The sequence below is a fragment of the Lonchura striata genome, chromosome 1, assembly GCF_050655825.1.
Source record: "Lonchura striata isolate lonStrDom1 chromosome 1, ASM5065582v1, whole genome shotgun sequence".
NCBI classification, from domain to species: Eukaryota; Metazoa; Chordata; class Aves; order Passeriformes; family Estrildidae; genus Lonchura; species Lonchura striata.
Window position 1 is genome coordinate 60,582,610 of NC_140703.1, and position 14,768 is coordinate 60,597,377.

Sequence of the window (14,768 nt, forward strand, 5' to 3'; positions counted from 1 at the left end):
TAATGTCAGGTGGAGCTGTGCCACTCTCACCAAGCTTACTTCTATTCAAGACATTCTCCTGAAAGCTTCTGCAAGCAAATTAAGTGCAGTAGGTAGGATGCTGCACCCACTTTCCCTGTGGTTCAATCTCCCCACTGGTTTGATCAAGGCCCAAAGACCAACTCAAAGATGAAGAAAATTAGCATCTGGTCCTTTTTGACTTTCTTTACAAAATGCCCTTGTGTGCATCAAAAAATAACTCAATGAAAAAACAGACAACACATCGAGCAAAGGGTATTTATTACCCTTATCTTTGAAGTCTAGATCCTACAGTTCGACAGTGCAGTAGACTCTGCTTGAAGTCCTGGGCATTCTTAAAGTAGCTTAGGGACCTTCTCAAACTAAGCCAGACAAGGAATATCAAAGCAGATTATTAGGCCCCAATTCAGCAATGTCTTTAAGCAAATCCTTATGGCCCCTTAATGTAAGTAGCCAAGAGCTTTGACAATTCAGGTCTTCACACAGCAAGGAAGCCACATTTTAAAGCAGCACCACATATCTCTAAAATGAGCATATGGCTCTTAATGCTTTCTGAAAGGCTTTTGTTTCACAATATGCATCAATTTATTGTGCAGCATCCAGTTTTCCACAATTTTTGGAACAATGAAAGTCATCAGGAAAAACTAATTTTGCTTTTCTATAGAATGAACAAAGTATGTTCAGATTATATTTCATTTTGGCATACAACAAAGAACAAACAGAGGATGCACTTTCTTCACACAGAATTCACTATTGTCTCTTTCCAAGTGGGAGAAATGCCTGCTTTTCTGTCCAAACCACTATAAATCAGCTTTCATCATGAACTTTCTGCGTAATATTAGCCTGCCCAACCATGTAAATAAATAAATGAATCAATGTAACATTGTTTTTATATGGCATATTGTCATCGTTCATTAGTAATTTAATTCTGCATGTTCTGCAGTTTGATAGACAAGTTGTGCATGGGAAAAAAAAAACAACATTCTTAAGACTTTGGCACCTACAGCAAAGCTATTAAATTCATATTAATGCGTCAAAATAAGTAATCAGCAACTCTGAAAAATCAGGTCATTCATTTTTGTGCCTAAATTTAGATCTAGATTATTAACTTTAGGCATTCACAGTTGAAAAATGTTCATCCAAATGTGTCATCAGGGAGGGTTGAATAGATTTCTAGAAGAAACACTTGAAAGAAAAATTCTAAATGATAACAATTTAGATGATAAACAGTATTATAATTTATTATTCATATAGTTCTATTGGTGTGCCTGGCATTCTAAAGGCAAGAGAAGAAATACAGCTAAGTATGTTATTCTAAATATATTTTAAAGGCTAGAACTAAGGCTATAAAGATTTAGAACACAATTACTGGTGTTCAGCAGATTGTAGTATTTTTCAAAGGAAAGGATTTAAATAGAGATTTTTCTCCTCTGCCCTTTGAAAAGGTAAGATAATACTCGTGAACAAACTTCATTTAAAAAATTTCCAGCTTGGACCTATATCCATAATGGTATTTAGATGTTCAATTTCTATGTCAACATCCAGCTTCACCTTGATATCAAGGGATAAACAATGGGAAACTGGGATGGGATTCATCTCTAAAATAAGTAGACAGCAAAGTAATTCCAAGGAATGACATACATAACACTAAGGCAAGTGTTTTGGAAATATTTATGGTATTTACGGTATCTCCTTCTGTTAATCGGAGAGAAAGGAAGACAGCTAGTTTCAACTGGACTTCTGACTTTCAGACATTAAATAAATCCTTTTATTGGTGTCTATATCAAAGCTGGTATTCTTTTACAAAGATTTTCTTCTTTTAGATTGAAGCATGCAAAAACCCCAGCGTTTCTAGATTATGAAATTTAGGAATATTCAGTACCCAAAATACTATGGTTTTGCATAAAAATTCACAATCTCTCAAGGCCAAAAGTATTTTAGTAGAGACTTTCTAAGTGTCAACAAACTTTTCCAACAGGACCAGCCACACTCTTGAGAAAGCAAAAAGCCAGTGTTCACTTGAACAGAGGGGAGAAGGTATGAGCACCAAAAAAAGATGTGCTCCTTTTTAAAGATGTGTTAAACAACTCACATTCCCGGTGAAACCCATTCCTGGCAGGCAGATAGTGACCATTTGAGTTTCATTCTGTGCCAGCTTCTGTGTCTGGAATCCCAGCCAGTTAGTGCAATGGATTGCTCTTCCTGATGATCTAACAGTACTAATGAAGAGGTACTGAACAAGTCTAAATGCAAAAGAAAATGCATTATAGCAGGGGCACTCACAGAAATATCTTAATAAAAACTGCCCATTTTCCAAAGAGGAAGATGGATGCTGTTTAACAGAGTCTTTTTGTCAGTAAAACACTCACTTCTATCCCTCTAGCAATGCGTGTCACTGTATGTTACAGAGAATTCATTCATTTTGTGTCTAGGGACAAAACAGTTGCAGTGTAAAAATTTCCCATGAAGACAGTAATGAGGCCAGAACCTGGAAAGCACTTCAAATGTGCACACATGGATTACAGACAAGAAGAAATGTTTGCAGATGCAAGTTCCCCTCTTGCTACCACTCCCTGAGATGACAATGGCAGCAAACAACCTCTAAGTCTACCTTCAGCAGTGACGTTTGATTTCTTGTGGAGTGGTGCAGCATTGGACAGAACGCATTTTCAGTCAGTACATACGGCAAAGCTGAGGCTCAGAAATCTGTTAATTGTCAATGATGTGGTCACCAAATCCTTTCATAAAGGGGGGAAGCATGAGCTGGTCCAGAGAGGATCAAGTCCGTACAAAGCAGGCTAGCTGGATTAACTCTCTCTCTCCCCCCACTGGCAGTGGAGTCTTAGAGGCAAGCTATGTAATTATAGGCTAGACACCTCATTTTTAGACAGTAATATTTAGCTAAGACCAATGCAGGAAATAGCCTACAGCAACTTTAAATTGAAGATTAGGGTAGATTAAGGGTATGTTTTGCTGAAACAAAAGTAATTCTCATAATCTGCTTTCTGAAACAAGGAAAGTAATAAAAGCACAAGTAAATCTTAAGCAGCAGCAGAGCAAACCAACTTATGAGAAGCATACATTTCTCACACCACCACAAAACAGCATGTAAAGGCCTGCTACCCTCATAGCACAGCTAAACAAGCCATGCATCAGCTGGTTACCAAATCAGAAAAGCACAAGCTGTCAGAACTTTCCTGACAGAACTTCTGCAGGACTCCTCCCATGGCAGCAGAGCCTGTCTTTGCACAGTGCATTTCCCACCAGCAGGTCATACAGCAGTGCAGTGGGGAGGGTGCCATGGATACAATGCCAGCTCCTGGTCACCCTGTCAGAACAAAACTGACTGCTTTTCCAGCGCTCCCAAGCAGCCTCTGCTGGAACTCCTACTGGGTGTTGTCATTTTGATACAAAGCGTCAATGACCCACCTCCTCCGACTGACACCTCTGGCAGAGGTCCCACTCTTCCCTCCATTGTCTTGCACATCTATGATGAGAATTATTAAACTCCCACATCCTCAGAGTCCTTCCCACTAGGCCCCTCCTTGCAGCAGGGTGAAATAGCAGTAGTGAGACTGAATAAATCCGATAAGTGAATTTCACTTTTCTTAGGACTAACAGGGTCTAGAGAAAACACAAAAGATAGTTTTACATCTGAAGCCTCCGTAAATCACATTATTTGGGTCCAGTTAGGCCAGGTCCGAGACAAAAATTTTGTGTCTAATTAGGATGAAAATATCCAAACCATCCTCTCCACAATAAAATCAATATGATAAACAATTTATCTCACAAACAGAAAACATTGTTTGAAAATTATAGTGATATTTTACAGTAACTCTATTACCAAAACCATAGAGAAGTAAAATTTAATTATTCTAAATGTTTTAAACAATTTTTTACTAACTTTTGTCATTTTTATGGACTTAAATTTTTGACCATTTAGAAAGGCAAATATTCTTCTTTAACCTACACAGTGTTGGGAAAATGAAATAAAGAGGATGTTTGCAGTTTATGGCTACATCTGGTAATGCTGTGAGCCAAATTGATATTATTTGAGTGTCAGCTACCACCAGTTAAATACAATCCTCACAGTTCCCATGCTAAAGAGCTTGAAACTGGGCATATTTGAATCAGGGCTTTAAATTTTTGTCCTTCTTGTCTTTCCAGACATTTAGAAAGGAAATTGTAATTTCTAACCATAATGAGTTATTCTGCTGCCAAGCCGCTAGGACATAAAGGAAGAAGCCTTCATACTTACAAGGCTTTCACACAGTTAAGAGCATGTAACCCCAGTGACCTGTAGCATTAAATGAGAAAACACAAGCTCAGTCTTTCAGCTTTATGCACTTTGAATCTACAATTAGCTCAATTCCAAGCATCTGGTCTTTTGAACCCCTTATATTCAAAGGTCATTTGATCTTTTACCAGTCAAGGTTTGCTGAGACAACAAACATTTCATATTTATTAAAAATAGAGACAAGTTAGTGACATGTAAAATTGACCATCAGAGGGTTATATGTTTTTCTGATCCTTCCTGTTATTTGCAATTACACTGAAACACTAATAACAATAAAAAATTCTGCCATTTCCATGACACCTCTTCCAGCAAATATGCAATGGTACATGAGAGGTTACATACTGATCAGAGTTACCAATTTAGAAGTAGGTCCAGTGATCTTTTGTCTTTCTTTCAAGCATCTATCAGAGGTTACCTTGGAATGACTGGTTTGATTTGAGCCACTGCTGCTTTTCTAACCCATCGAGTTCTGGCACAGATGAAAGTAGGTCTCTGCTGCCACTGAAGGCAATAGCAGAGTCCCGAGTTCCATACTACAAATAATTGGCTGAGAGACAGTCATTATTCTATATTTTCATCCTAAATCCACCAATATCAAGTATAGTGCAACTGCCTGGATCCCTGCTCAATATGAGTGAAAAAAAAAAAAAAACAAACCAAAAAAAACAGGTTTCAGTCCCAGACTTTTCAAATACAAAGCTTTTTAAAAAGTCTGGGAGTCTTAGTGTTTGAGATTCATTTGAGACATATTTTCATACTATTGGAGAATTAAGGGTATTTTTGTGACTGTTTCTAACACTAAATGAACCATTTTGAACATCCATTCATCTTGGCCAGAAACAAACTCTTCATTTTATACCATACAGCCGGTAACTATAGAAGATCCATCTCCTACAAGTATTTGATTTCATTATACTAGCCCATTGAAGTAAAAGGGACTATTAGGTGCACACCTCCAAGCACTTGAGATCAGCACATTATTTAGAAGGCTGTGAAAGAGATGAGAAAAAATAATCAATCAGTTTCACTTAATTTGAGACAAATCACCGATGTTATAAGGTAATAAATAGGAAATTCAATAATCTTAAGTGATTTTATGCAATGGATATAGCAAAAACAGTATCTCCAGAGAACAATTCTTGTTAAATCACTCTTAACTGGCATTGTCACACCCTCAGCCAAATACTTCAGTGCAGGATTCACAAATAATAGCAGAATCAAGCATCTTTTTCAGCTGCTTCTAGATTACCATTCATACCAGAATTAGCATATCAAGGTAAGAAAAGTGTATGAATATTTATTATCTCCATTTCTACATGGAAGACTAAATGAAGAATTTGCAAGAATATGAGGGGCAGACCTACAGATATGTATATGTTGAAGAAAAACCTTTGAGCTAAAATTCTGATGGTACAGCAATGACTTTGAAGGAGTGAAAAAGCTGTGTCTATGAGCATGTTATTTCTGTGAGATATCACTGAAATAATGGCAACAATTACTCTAATTGGCAGCACTGACAATGAGTACAATTCATGGAGCCCTTGAAAATAGGCATCTAGAAACCAGGGGAAGAGCTCAGCTGAGCTATGGCAGTGCATAGAAGCCAAGCGATATTTTGGCACAGTAAGGACACAAACTCACATTCCTTTCTCCTTTCCACCCTTCAAATTTTCAGTGGCAAAACTTCCAACCACTGCCCAGAGCTTCCTCACTTCCAAGCCCTCCTTAGCTCTTGCCAGTCACTGTCCTGAGGACTACAGAGAAGGCTCTACCACTGTGCATCCTGCTATCAACAACCATCAGACTTTTCATGGAGAGGTTTAGGGTGGAAACCACCCTGTCTCCAGGATAATTCCCCACTAGATGTCAGATAGCCATGGATAACTCTTCACACTGTCTCAATGTGGCCCTTCTCAGCCATTCCTGTATCTTAGAAAAGACTGGGAAATCTGGTGTACCACTGTGAAACTCCATTTTCTTGAACAAAGAGGAACATCTATAATTCAGAGGGTTTACAGATGTGCCCACCTTTCTCCATTGATTAGAAAGATGGGGTTCCCTGCAGGGGGACAGGATTGTCCCTTCCTCCCTGGTATAGGTAGCAAAAACAGACACATTTGCACTCAGGTTAAGTAAATACCATAGTAATAGTAAATCCCACCTCTAAATACCACACAGGTATACAATAATGTTTTATTACATCATTTATGATTGTCCCATCACAGAAAATCCCCAGCTGATTCCTGCATTTTGTCTAGTAACCTGACAATGGACTCAAAATAATTCTGTGTATTCATCACATCAGAGCAGCTGGTCTACCTCAGACCAAGGAGCATTTGCTTTGGTTTCAATAGCAGAGCAAGCATGAGAAAAGGGAGCTTTGCAGGAAGGCGAAAGAAGGAGAAGATAGGGAACAGAGACAGCAAAAACAGAACAAGGAGGGGGAGATGAGAAAGAGCATCACTGAAAACAACTTTTACTGCAGTTTAAGATTAATGACTGCTCATCCACAGGCACTCTACAATCTGAAGTAAGTGGAAGAAACTGGAGCTGCGACTCAATAGCCAGTGTAGCCCTTTGCAGACATAAAAAGCAGTACGCTGATGTTCCCACTCAGACATATAAAACCAACATGATGTATGTAGCTTTTAAGTGTTGGTGCAGCATAAAAGTTTTATTGCTGCTTTGGCTTGAAGAAAGCTTCAAACCTCCATTTCAGAATTGCAAGCCCCTGTAAAAATGGTTATGAAAGGCATTTTTCCTAATCACGTTAGCAAACCCTTCTCTCCATTTTCCCTCTCATTAAAAAGCTTAAATATTTCACGGCTATAGTGTGCAGGCTTATGTCCAGATTACCCTTCATTAAATGACTTTTACAGTAACTGGATACAAGCCTTTTCTATTATTACACAGTAGCTAATTATGTCTCCTTTGTTTTCATTTCATCGTTTTAAACAAAGCTTTTAGGGACCCAGCTACTCTGTGAGAGGTGTTGCCAAGCTGAACACATTTCCAGCAAATCCCAGCTGGGCTGCATTCATTTCATCTGATGATCTTTGCAACACGAAGTAGCTTTTTGGAAAGGAGAAAAAAGGGGAAAAAAAAAAAAAAAAGAAAAAAAAAGAGGTAGACAGGAAAGAAGGAGAAGAAAAATAACATCCAACCTATAGTGCTCTCATACTGCTTCAGTGCAAAGACAGCTCACTGGGGAAAAATCCATCAGGATGTTAGTGAGGAATGAAATATGATGTACAGCAATTCTAAACATCATAGCTAAGCTATGTGAATGATCAGTTCTATCAGGCATTTTCTGAATTCTGACAGCATTGCTGTTTTCAGATTACCACAGTAATGTTTCCAAAGTGTATTATTACACTCACGGCAAGAAAAGACGGGGAGGAGGCCTGAAAATTACTTCCCTTCTGGCAATGAATTGTCATTCATGTCCCACATTGAGCCAGCTCCTCACATTGCCTGGGAAGCCAAGGAAACCAACAAAAAGATGTGATTTCCCCAGAGATAGGGAGTCAAGGGAAATGATCAGGCATCTGAAGACTCCCTAGGGTGCAAAGAGCAATAGCAAAAGGCTTTGCTAAAGAGAGATACTTTTCAGTATCTGTGCAAATAAAATCTACATTTAGATTTTATTTTAATTGCTCATTCTCATCCATGTTACACTGAATAATCAAAATACTCATATCAAAAATGATAAGATTTGTTATGTGTGCTTCCATGTACAAGGCTGTATATTGTGCCTGCTGAAGAGTGTGGAAGATGACTGGCCCTTGCTCCACAGAGCCTTAAAGCCTCATAAGTGTAGAAGTCTTCTTTTCTCCTGGGCATTTCATAACACTCTGTTTAATTTTAATTTTTAACTTCTGTTTATTTGTTCTTTCATCCTTTTAAGCCTTCCTTGACCACGTAGCTTTCCAGCCCTTCTTGAGCAGATGGTACACAGCTAGCCCTCGAGGGGAAGCCTTGCATCTTCCTGCCACCCATGTTCTCTGGGCTTGTGTGTCCCACCCTTTTTCTGCTACATATTTGCAGTTTGGGTCACATGTACAGCTTTCTAGCATTTAGCAGGTATAAAATCCCAAAAGACAGTAAACTGGAAGATCCTTATTGCTCTAAGTTTATAGTATTCTTAAGGGACAGTTCACTTTTATAAAATATTCCAAAAAGATGTCACTGTAAGGAATTCGGTAGGAAACTGAAAAGACTTGAACACTTGACCTTATCTCTACAGAGAGGAATAGATGGTTCACAAAATATGTGATGCTTTTCAGTGACTTACAGTGCCACCACATATTCTCACTACCAATGGGGAACCAATCCCTCTTTGCCTCCTGAGCATGTAGACCAGGGAAGAAATGAGCAGCCAAAGGCACCACGTATGACAGACCTTCAACCTTCATATCTTGCAAAGAGGGTAATGTATGGATGGTTGTGTTCATGCTGTCCCATCTCAGGTACTTCTTCAACTAAATAGGAGCCAGGCTAACTAATCCCTCTTCCCAAAAATCACCTCTAGCTGCCTAAATAGTCCACTATAGTCCTTCATCCCAATTATTGCCAGAGCAATATCACTAGCTCATGAGATCACTGGTCAGTGTAAAGTATGCACTCTACTCCAGGAAAGTCCTTCTCTCCACCCACTCTTCCTATTAACACCAAACTTCATGGATTCTTTCAGAAACACCCGTGAAATTAGATGGTATCTTTATCTCCCACTGACAGAGGGCAGGAAGCTGTCTCCTCTTCTATTAATCCACAGACCTCCAACCCCATTTGCTTTATACAACAGCAAAAAGTAAGGCACAATTCCCTCCCCTTGTTTCAGAAAGGAAATTAAATAGGAAAAGGAAAAATGGTTTAGTATAATGTAGCTCTTCAAGACCCTCAGCCAGGTTACTTTTCCAAATCATGCTCGTTTTCAAACGATATTTGTTCATGCAATGGAAAAACATGGAAAACAACCCATCTGCCTATGTGGGTGTGGCCTTCATTTCCCTCCTAAAAAACCCTGACATTTCTCTCCCTTTTTAGGCCAAAAGGAGAGGGCTAATCACATAAGGGGACCCCCAAAAGCCTGTCTCCTTGTTGCTGTTCCACTGCACAGGCTTTGGCAGAGACACAGCAGGGGTCCAATGCAGCTGTTGGAGAGCCTGCCCTGCTTTGCCTCTGCTCCTATTTTGCTCCTATATAAGCAGTATAAATACCAGAAAGAAAAGCCTGTCAGGCAGACCATTTCCCATTATTTGGAAATTAGCAAGCATTATACTGTTTCTAAAACTAATTGTTTCCATTATCAAAACACTGACATGCTGTATGCATCCACAAGAAATCATCATACAAATATATTTCTTTTTCAATATGTTGGGCTTTTCTTTCCCCTGTGAACAGTTTTCTTCACTTTTTTCCTGAGATTCCATTCAAGAGAAATATAATAAAAACTCAGGTACAAACAGACTGTTGGAAACTATTTGCTTGTGCCTTTCAGTACAAGAAAATTTGTTCTCCTTAATTTCAAAAGAAAGCAAAAATTAATTTAGCTAATTAGAATTACAGAGGGAAAAAAATAAACATGTACTTCAAACAATTTCTAATCTATGAAAAAAAAAATCTTATTTTGGTCCTGATGCTAAAAAAAAAAAAAAGTTTTTGCATAAATACTCTTACTGAAGCTTTATCCTTGAAAACTTATTCCCAGGATGTGCATTTGGCAAATGCAGGCTTCATATTGTTGTTGTATTGATGAACTGATTTGCTTGCAAAGTCCTTTAAGGGAGGGTATTATTACCAAGCTAAATGCTAACACAAGCCCATGACACTACCCAGGAGCAAATGGGGCAAATGTCTATACTTTTCTTACAACAGCACACATACTTAGACTTTTTGACTGTCACTTTACTAAGGAGAAGAAAAAAGAAGTGCATTCCCTGGTTCAAACATCCCCCTTAGCATAAACAGGCCTGCAGGGAAAAGGAAACATAAAAATGCACTGAAGCAAAGTAATGCTCCTTGAAGCTGGCTGTGCCCCTAAACTATGCTCCTGAGATTATATCCCGAGGCAGCAGGGGGCATGGTTAAGAGCAATTCTCCCCGGCTCCAAAAGAATGAAAGCAAGTGTCAGCACTGCTATAAAATCAATGCATGGATGATTGCTCCCAGGATGACTCGAAGCAGGAGTGACATGAGTCTGGACATGGTGCTGGTGAGGAATCAGCCGTAATGGCTTTCCATCTGATCCCTGGCTGCAAGGGTCAGTTCAGCTGCACAGGGCTGAAAAGAGAGGTCACAGATCTGATGTGTCAGCACACAGCCAGCTCGTGACACTTGTTGAGCTGTAAAGACAAGATTGCCAAACAGGATGGTGGAGCTTCGGATACAACACAAATCTGGCAGGCTTCCTTGTACCCTGTTAATCCACTGTTCCTATACCTTACAGAGCCCTATTTAGTGGGTTTTTCCTGCTTTTGAATTACATTATTTCCTGGTTCCTGAATTAGGTTTTTCAACAGTTAGATGCTTTTAAGAAGGGACATGTACATCGTAATATAGGTGAACTTTTAACCTTTATATTACAGTGATTACTTTGTGTCTGATATTCTTTCCAGTCTGTGCTAGCCTGGTCTAGAGAGCATGGACCAGAGTTACACACCCCTAACAACATCTCTCTGCTTACTGCCAAGGTGACTGTGTGCTTGCTCACAAAATTTGCACTGGTGTGATTAAAACTGGTTCTCAGATTGCCTCAGCCTCTAGCCAGCACAGCTTCTTTGCACAGGGGCACTTTCATCATCAGCTTACCATCAAGTTAGAGTAGCTAGCCCAGGCATCAAACCCATCCAAGACTCCCCTGCTCACCAGCTCCCATCTGTCAGCTGAACCATGACAACAGATTATAAACCCATTCCTGGCCCTAGTGTCTAATAAAATGCTGCTAAAAGCCCCCCTCACTCCTCTGACTGGCTTTTCCAGACCACACAGCACCCTGGGGTATGTCAAGCATAGCTGGGTCCTCTCAAGCCTGCTCTCAGAGCCAACAGAGCAGCTCCCCTCATTCTGACAACAAGCTTCATACCTTGAGCTCTTTTCCTCTTCACTGCACTATGCAACAGACCTGGAAATCAAGCCTTTAATGGAGATCAGTGACTATTAAGAGTGAATGAGAATTCTAATTACAAGCACTCATATTGTGAATGGGGTTAATTTCCCTACATTCCCCGAAGGCTATCAGGAGGTGAAATGAAGGGAGACATATGCCCTGAAATCCCAAAATGGCAAAACAATTCTCTGTCTTAATTGTATTCTGCCACTCTTCATGAAAGAGATGACAAGAATAGTATGACCATCGCTGCAAACAAAGTTCTGCATTTGGCAGCACAAGAAGGACAGCAAGAGAGATATTTACACCAGGTGTATTAGCAGGAGACGTCCTATGTGTAGGTAACAAGACCTCTAGACTTCTGATACTACCATCTTTCTGTATTTTTGACTCTTCATCTTCTTGCCATTCCTCTGGCCACCTAGAGCAATCACTGGTGGCAGCTCAATAGCAGGCAGCAGCAGAAGCAACTCCAAGGGGGAATATCCGAGATGAAGGTGAGGCTCTTAGGGACAGACTGCACCATTTCTTCGTCATACACACATCACAATCCTCAGCACCAGAAGCCACTTCTGGCATCCTGGCCCACTGCCTGCACAGCAGCAGGAGCCAGAGGGACTGCTGGAGAGCAAACAGGAGCAGGCAGCATAAGACAGTGGCTGTAGCACTCAGCAAGGAGCACACCCTATATGTGTGTGTGGGCTGAAGCAGATCTCATGTCAGCCACAGCAGCCCACAGCTGCACAAAGAGCACCTGCCAGAGGATGACACACAGGTACTGCAAGGCTCCTTGCTAGCTACAGCTGCACTCCATGGCTGCAATGGAGAGTTTGGAATCTTCCTGTATGTGCTCTGGAAAGTACCAATGTCAAACTAGAAAACTCATCCTCGTACACAATGGCTTATACTGAGGAAGGAGCTATACTGGGATTATAGCATGATACTAGTTAAAATCAACTGAGACTTATTTTTATTTAAACAGTAGTAAACACAGCTTAGATCCTGTGAGCAGTGAAACAGTCGCATGACTAAGTCCCATGGGGCTGGAAGGTTACACTTCCCATGCAAATTAGCAGCAAGTTTTCCATTAATTTAATCTGTAATTTTGAAACAGCAGTACCTACAAACTAAGAAAAGGATTTGTCCCTCTTAATGATGAATGTCTAAAGCCAAGGTGCCTCATCTGCACTCACTGCTTCAGGCTAGCCTAGTCAGTGGGAAGAGTTAAGCACTTGCAGGTGGGCAAGCCATTTCTTATAGAGCAGGTGTTGAAAACACACCCTTTAATACTTCTAAGTCATAAACAGACATGATCTAAATTGCAGACATCTAGAGGCAGGTGAAATGAATCCTATGCCATATTTTTGAAAAACTGGTCCTGAATTCTTTGAAAGTTACCCCTGTAGTATTAAACCTTCCTGTTTTGACACTTTCCAAAAGGACAGACCAAAACTAATAGCTAATAATTTATCTGGGTAATTAGGTCTAGGGTCTCAACATTTTTGAAATAAGAGATTTGCAGAGCAGACACATCTGCAGTTAAGTCCCACCTCAGTCTTACCCAAATAGTTTCACTCAGAGATCCTGCAAGCCTCTACCTTTGGCAAGCATACCACACTCACTCCCTTCTTTGTGACAATAGGGTGCCTTAGGCTGTACCTACAGGATCACAGCTCCTCTTAGCAGCCAACCACACACTGACCCCACTTCCAGTGCAGCACCTAGACATGACACACAAGTGCTGAACAATAAACTGCTGTGATACACCACTGTCATAATATATGCAACAGTCCAGACAGCCAGAAAACACAGTTTCACCATATAATTTCAGAAGGCTTCAACCCATACAGAGTAACACCATACCTGATCAGAAGGCTTCAGGCATCTGCCCATACAGAGTACCAATGTACCACTCCAGAAGGCAGCAAGCATCTGTTCTTCTTGTGCTTTATCCCAGCCTTTCACACCCCTCATTGTTCATGCATTGCACCTGTGTGCCCTCTGTTCCCTTTCCTGCTTGGCCAGTGCACCTGGGCACTCCAGGTCTCATTACCTGCAATGCTGCTCGCCTGCCCTGCACAGCTGTGGCCCACTGAGGATGAGGCTCGGCCGCAGCTCCATCCCAGTCACCACAAACTCTGTGCCTACACACCATGATCATTCCCTAAAAGGACAATAAGAAATGAAGGTCTTCTTCCAGGAATGCCAGAGAGAGCATTCACCTTACCAAATCTACATCTGACAATCTACATCTGGTCAACTAAAACCACCACCTGGAGTAGTTTTCCCTTTCCCAGACATGCAGCAGCACCATAATGGGAGAGCTTTACCTCAGCTCACTGTAGCTGCCAAAGACTGAAGCATCTGATGTAAGCCAGTTGCTCCCTGCATTTTCTCCTCCAGAGTCACTGTGAAGATATATTTCTTGGTGCTCACCAAAGGTCACTGGGTTTTGTGAACAGCTAAAGTTGAGTGAAATTAATCTCATCTGAAATTTGCAAAGCAATTCAGCAAGACTTACTAGAAGACCAGGAACAAGTATGGCATTTATTACACTGTGTTCACTCACCTCCACATTAAAAAAAAGACAAACCAATGTCCTCTCGTAGTTACAGAAAGTGGACACCTTAAATAGGAATATAAAATGTTACATGAAAACTTAAAGCTACTATGTTTCTGCCTATTTTACCTGGTCACTTATCATAAGATGTAATACTCAGAAATTCACACTCTGTTCCCTGCATATACCTGTGTTTGTTTCCTGCTCTTTTCAGGAACAGGAGGCTTTTCCAAGCAAACGATTACTACAGGAGAAAAAAAAAAGTTATTGCTATGATGCTAGATTAAATTTTTAGAGGCAATATAATGTTTTTAAGAGAAATAATGCTTTTATAATATTGGAGGGGAAACTGTCATGCAAATCCTTTTTAGGTCACAGTTTAAAGATCTGCAAGAAAAGAAAAGTAATACCAGGCAAGACGCAACCCAGCCTACCTGAATTTGCATTCTCCTCCTGTCACGTAACCTCTTACTCCTCAGAGAGAGAAAATGTAGATCTGAGCCACCCTGCAGTGCTACCAGCCCAAGTGCAGTAGCTGGTCTGCTGCAGTATGAGATCAACCAAGCCATACTGACCCCAGCACTGCTGCCACTAGGCCAACACAAATCGGCCATTTCAAAGGCAACATAGGTCAATTTAGCTGTTTCAAAGGTAACTTAGGTATATCACAGGTACTTATTTGATGCCAGCAGGCAATAAGTACATTGTTGGTGTTCCATTAAAAATCTTATTCCTCACAGTTACCTTTCCAGCTGGAGCTCACTAGCTAGCATCTAGCCCCTGAT

The 14,768-nt window shown here is 40.4% G+C and overlaps 1 protein-coding gene across 2 annotated transcripts in view; it reads right to left on the reverse strand.

Annotated features, from left to right (window-relative positions):
• The window catches only part of OLFM4 (olfactomedin 4), a 47,297-nt gene extending 33,885 nt beyond the window's left edge, over window positions 1-13,412 (reverse strand). Inside the window, exon 1 of one of the 2 annotated variants that reach the window (XM_085576979.1) lies at window positions 13,287-13,412. In XM_085576979.1, coding sequence (XP_085433105.1) covers window positions 13,287-13,397 — 111 coding nt within the window. In that variant the 5' untranslated portion in view covers window positions 13,398-13,412. Of the gene's footprint in view, window positions 1-2,110; window positions 2,144-13,286 lie in introns of those variants that run through there. The other variant, XM_085576987.1, reaches the window with a different exon arrangement.
• Between the last annotated feature and the right edge of the window lie 1,356 nt (window positions 13,413-14,768).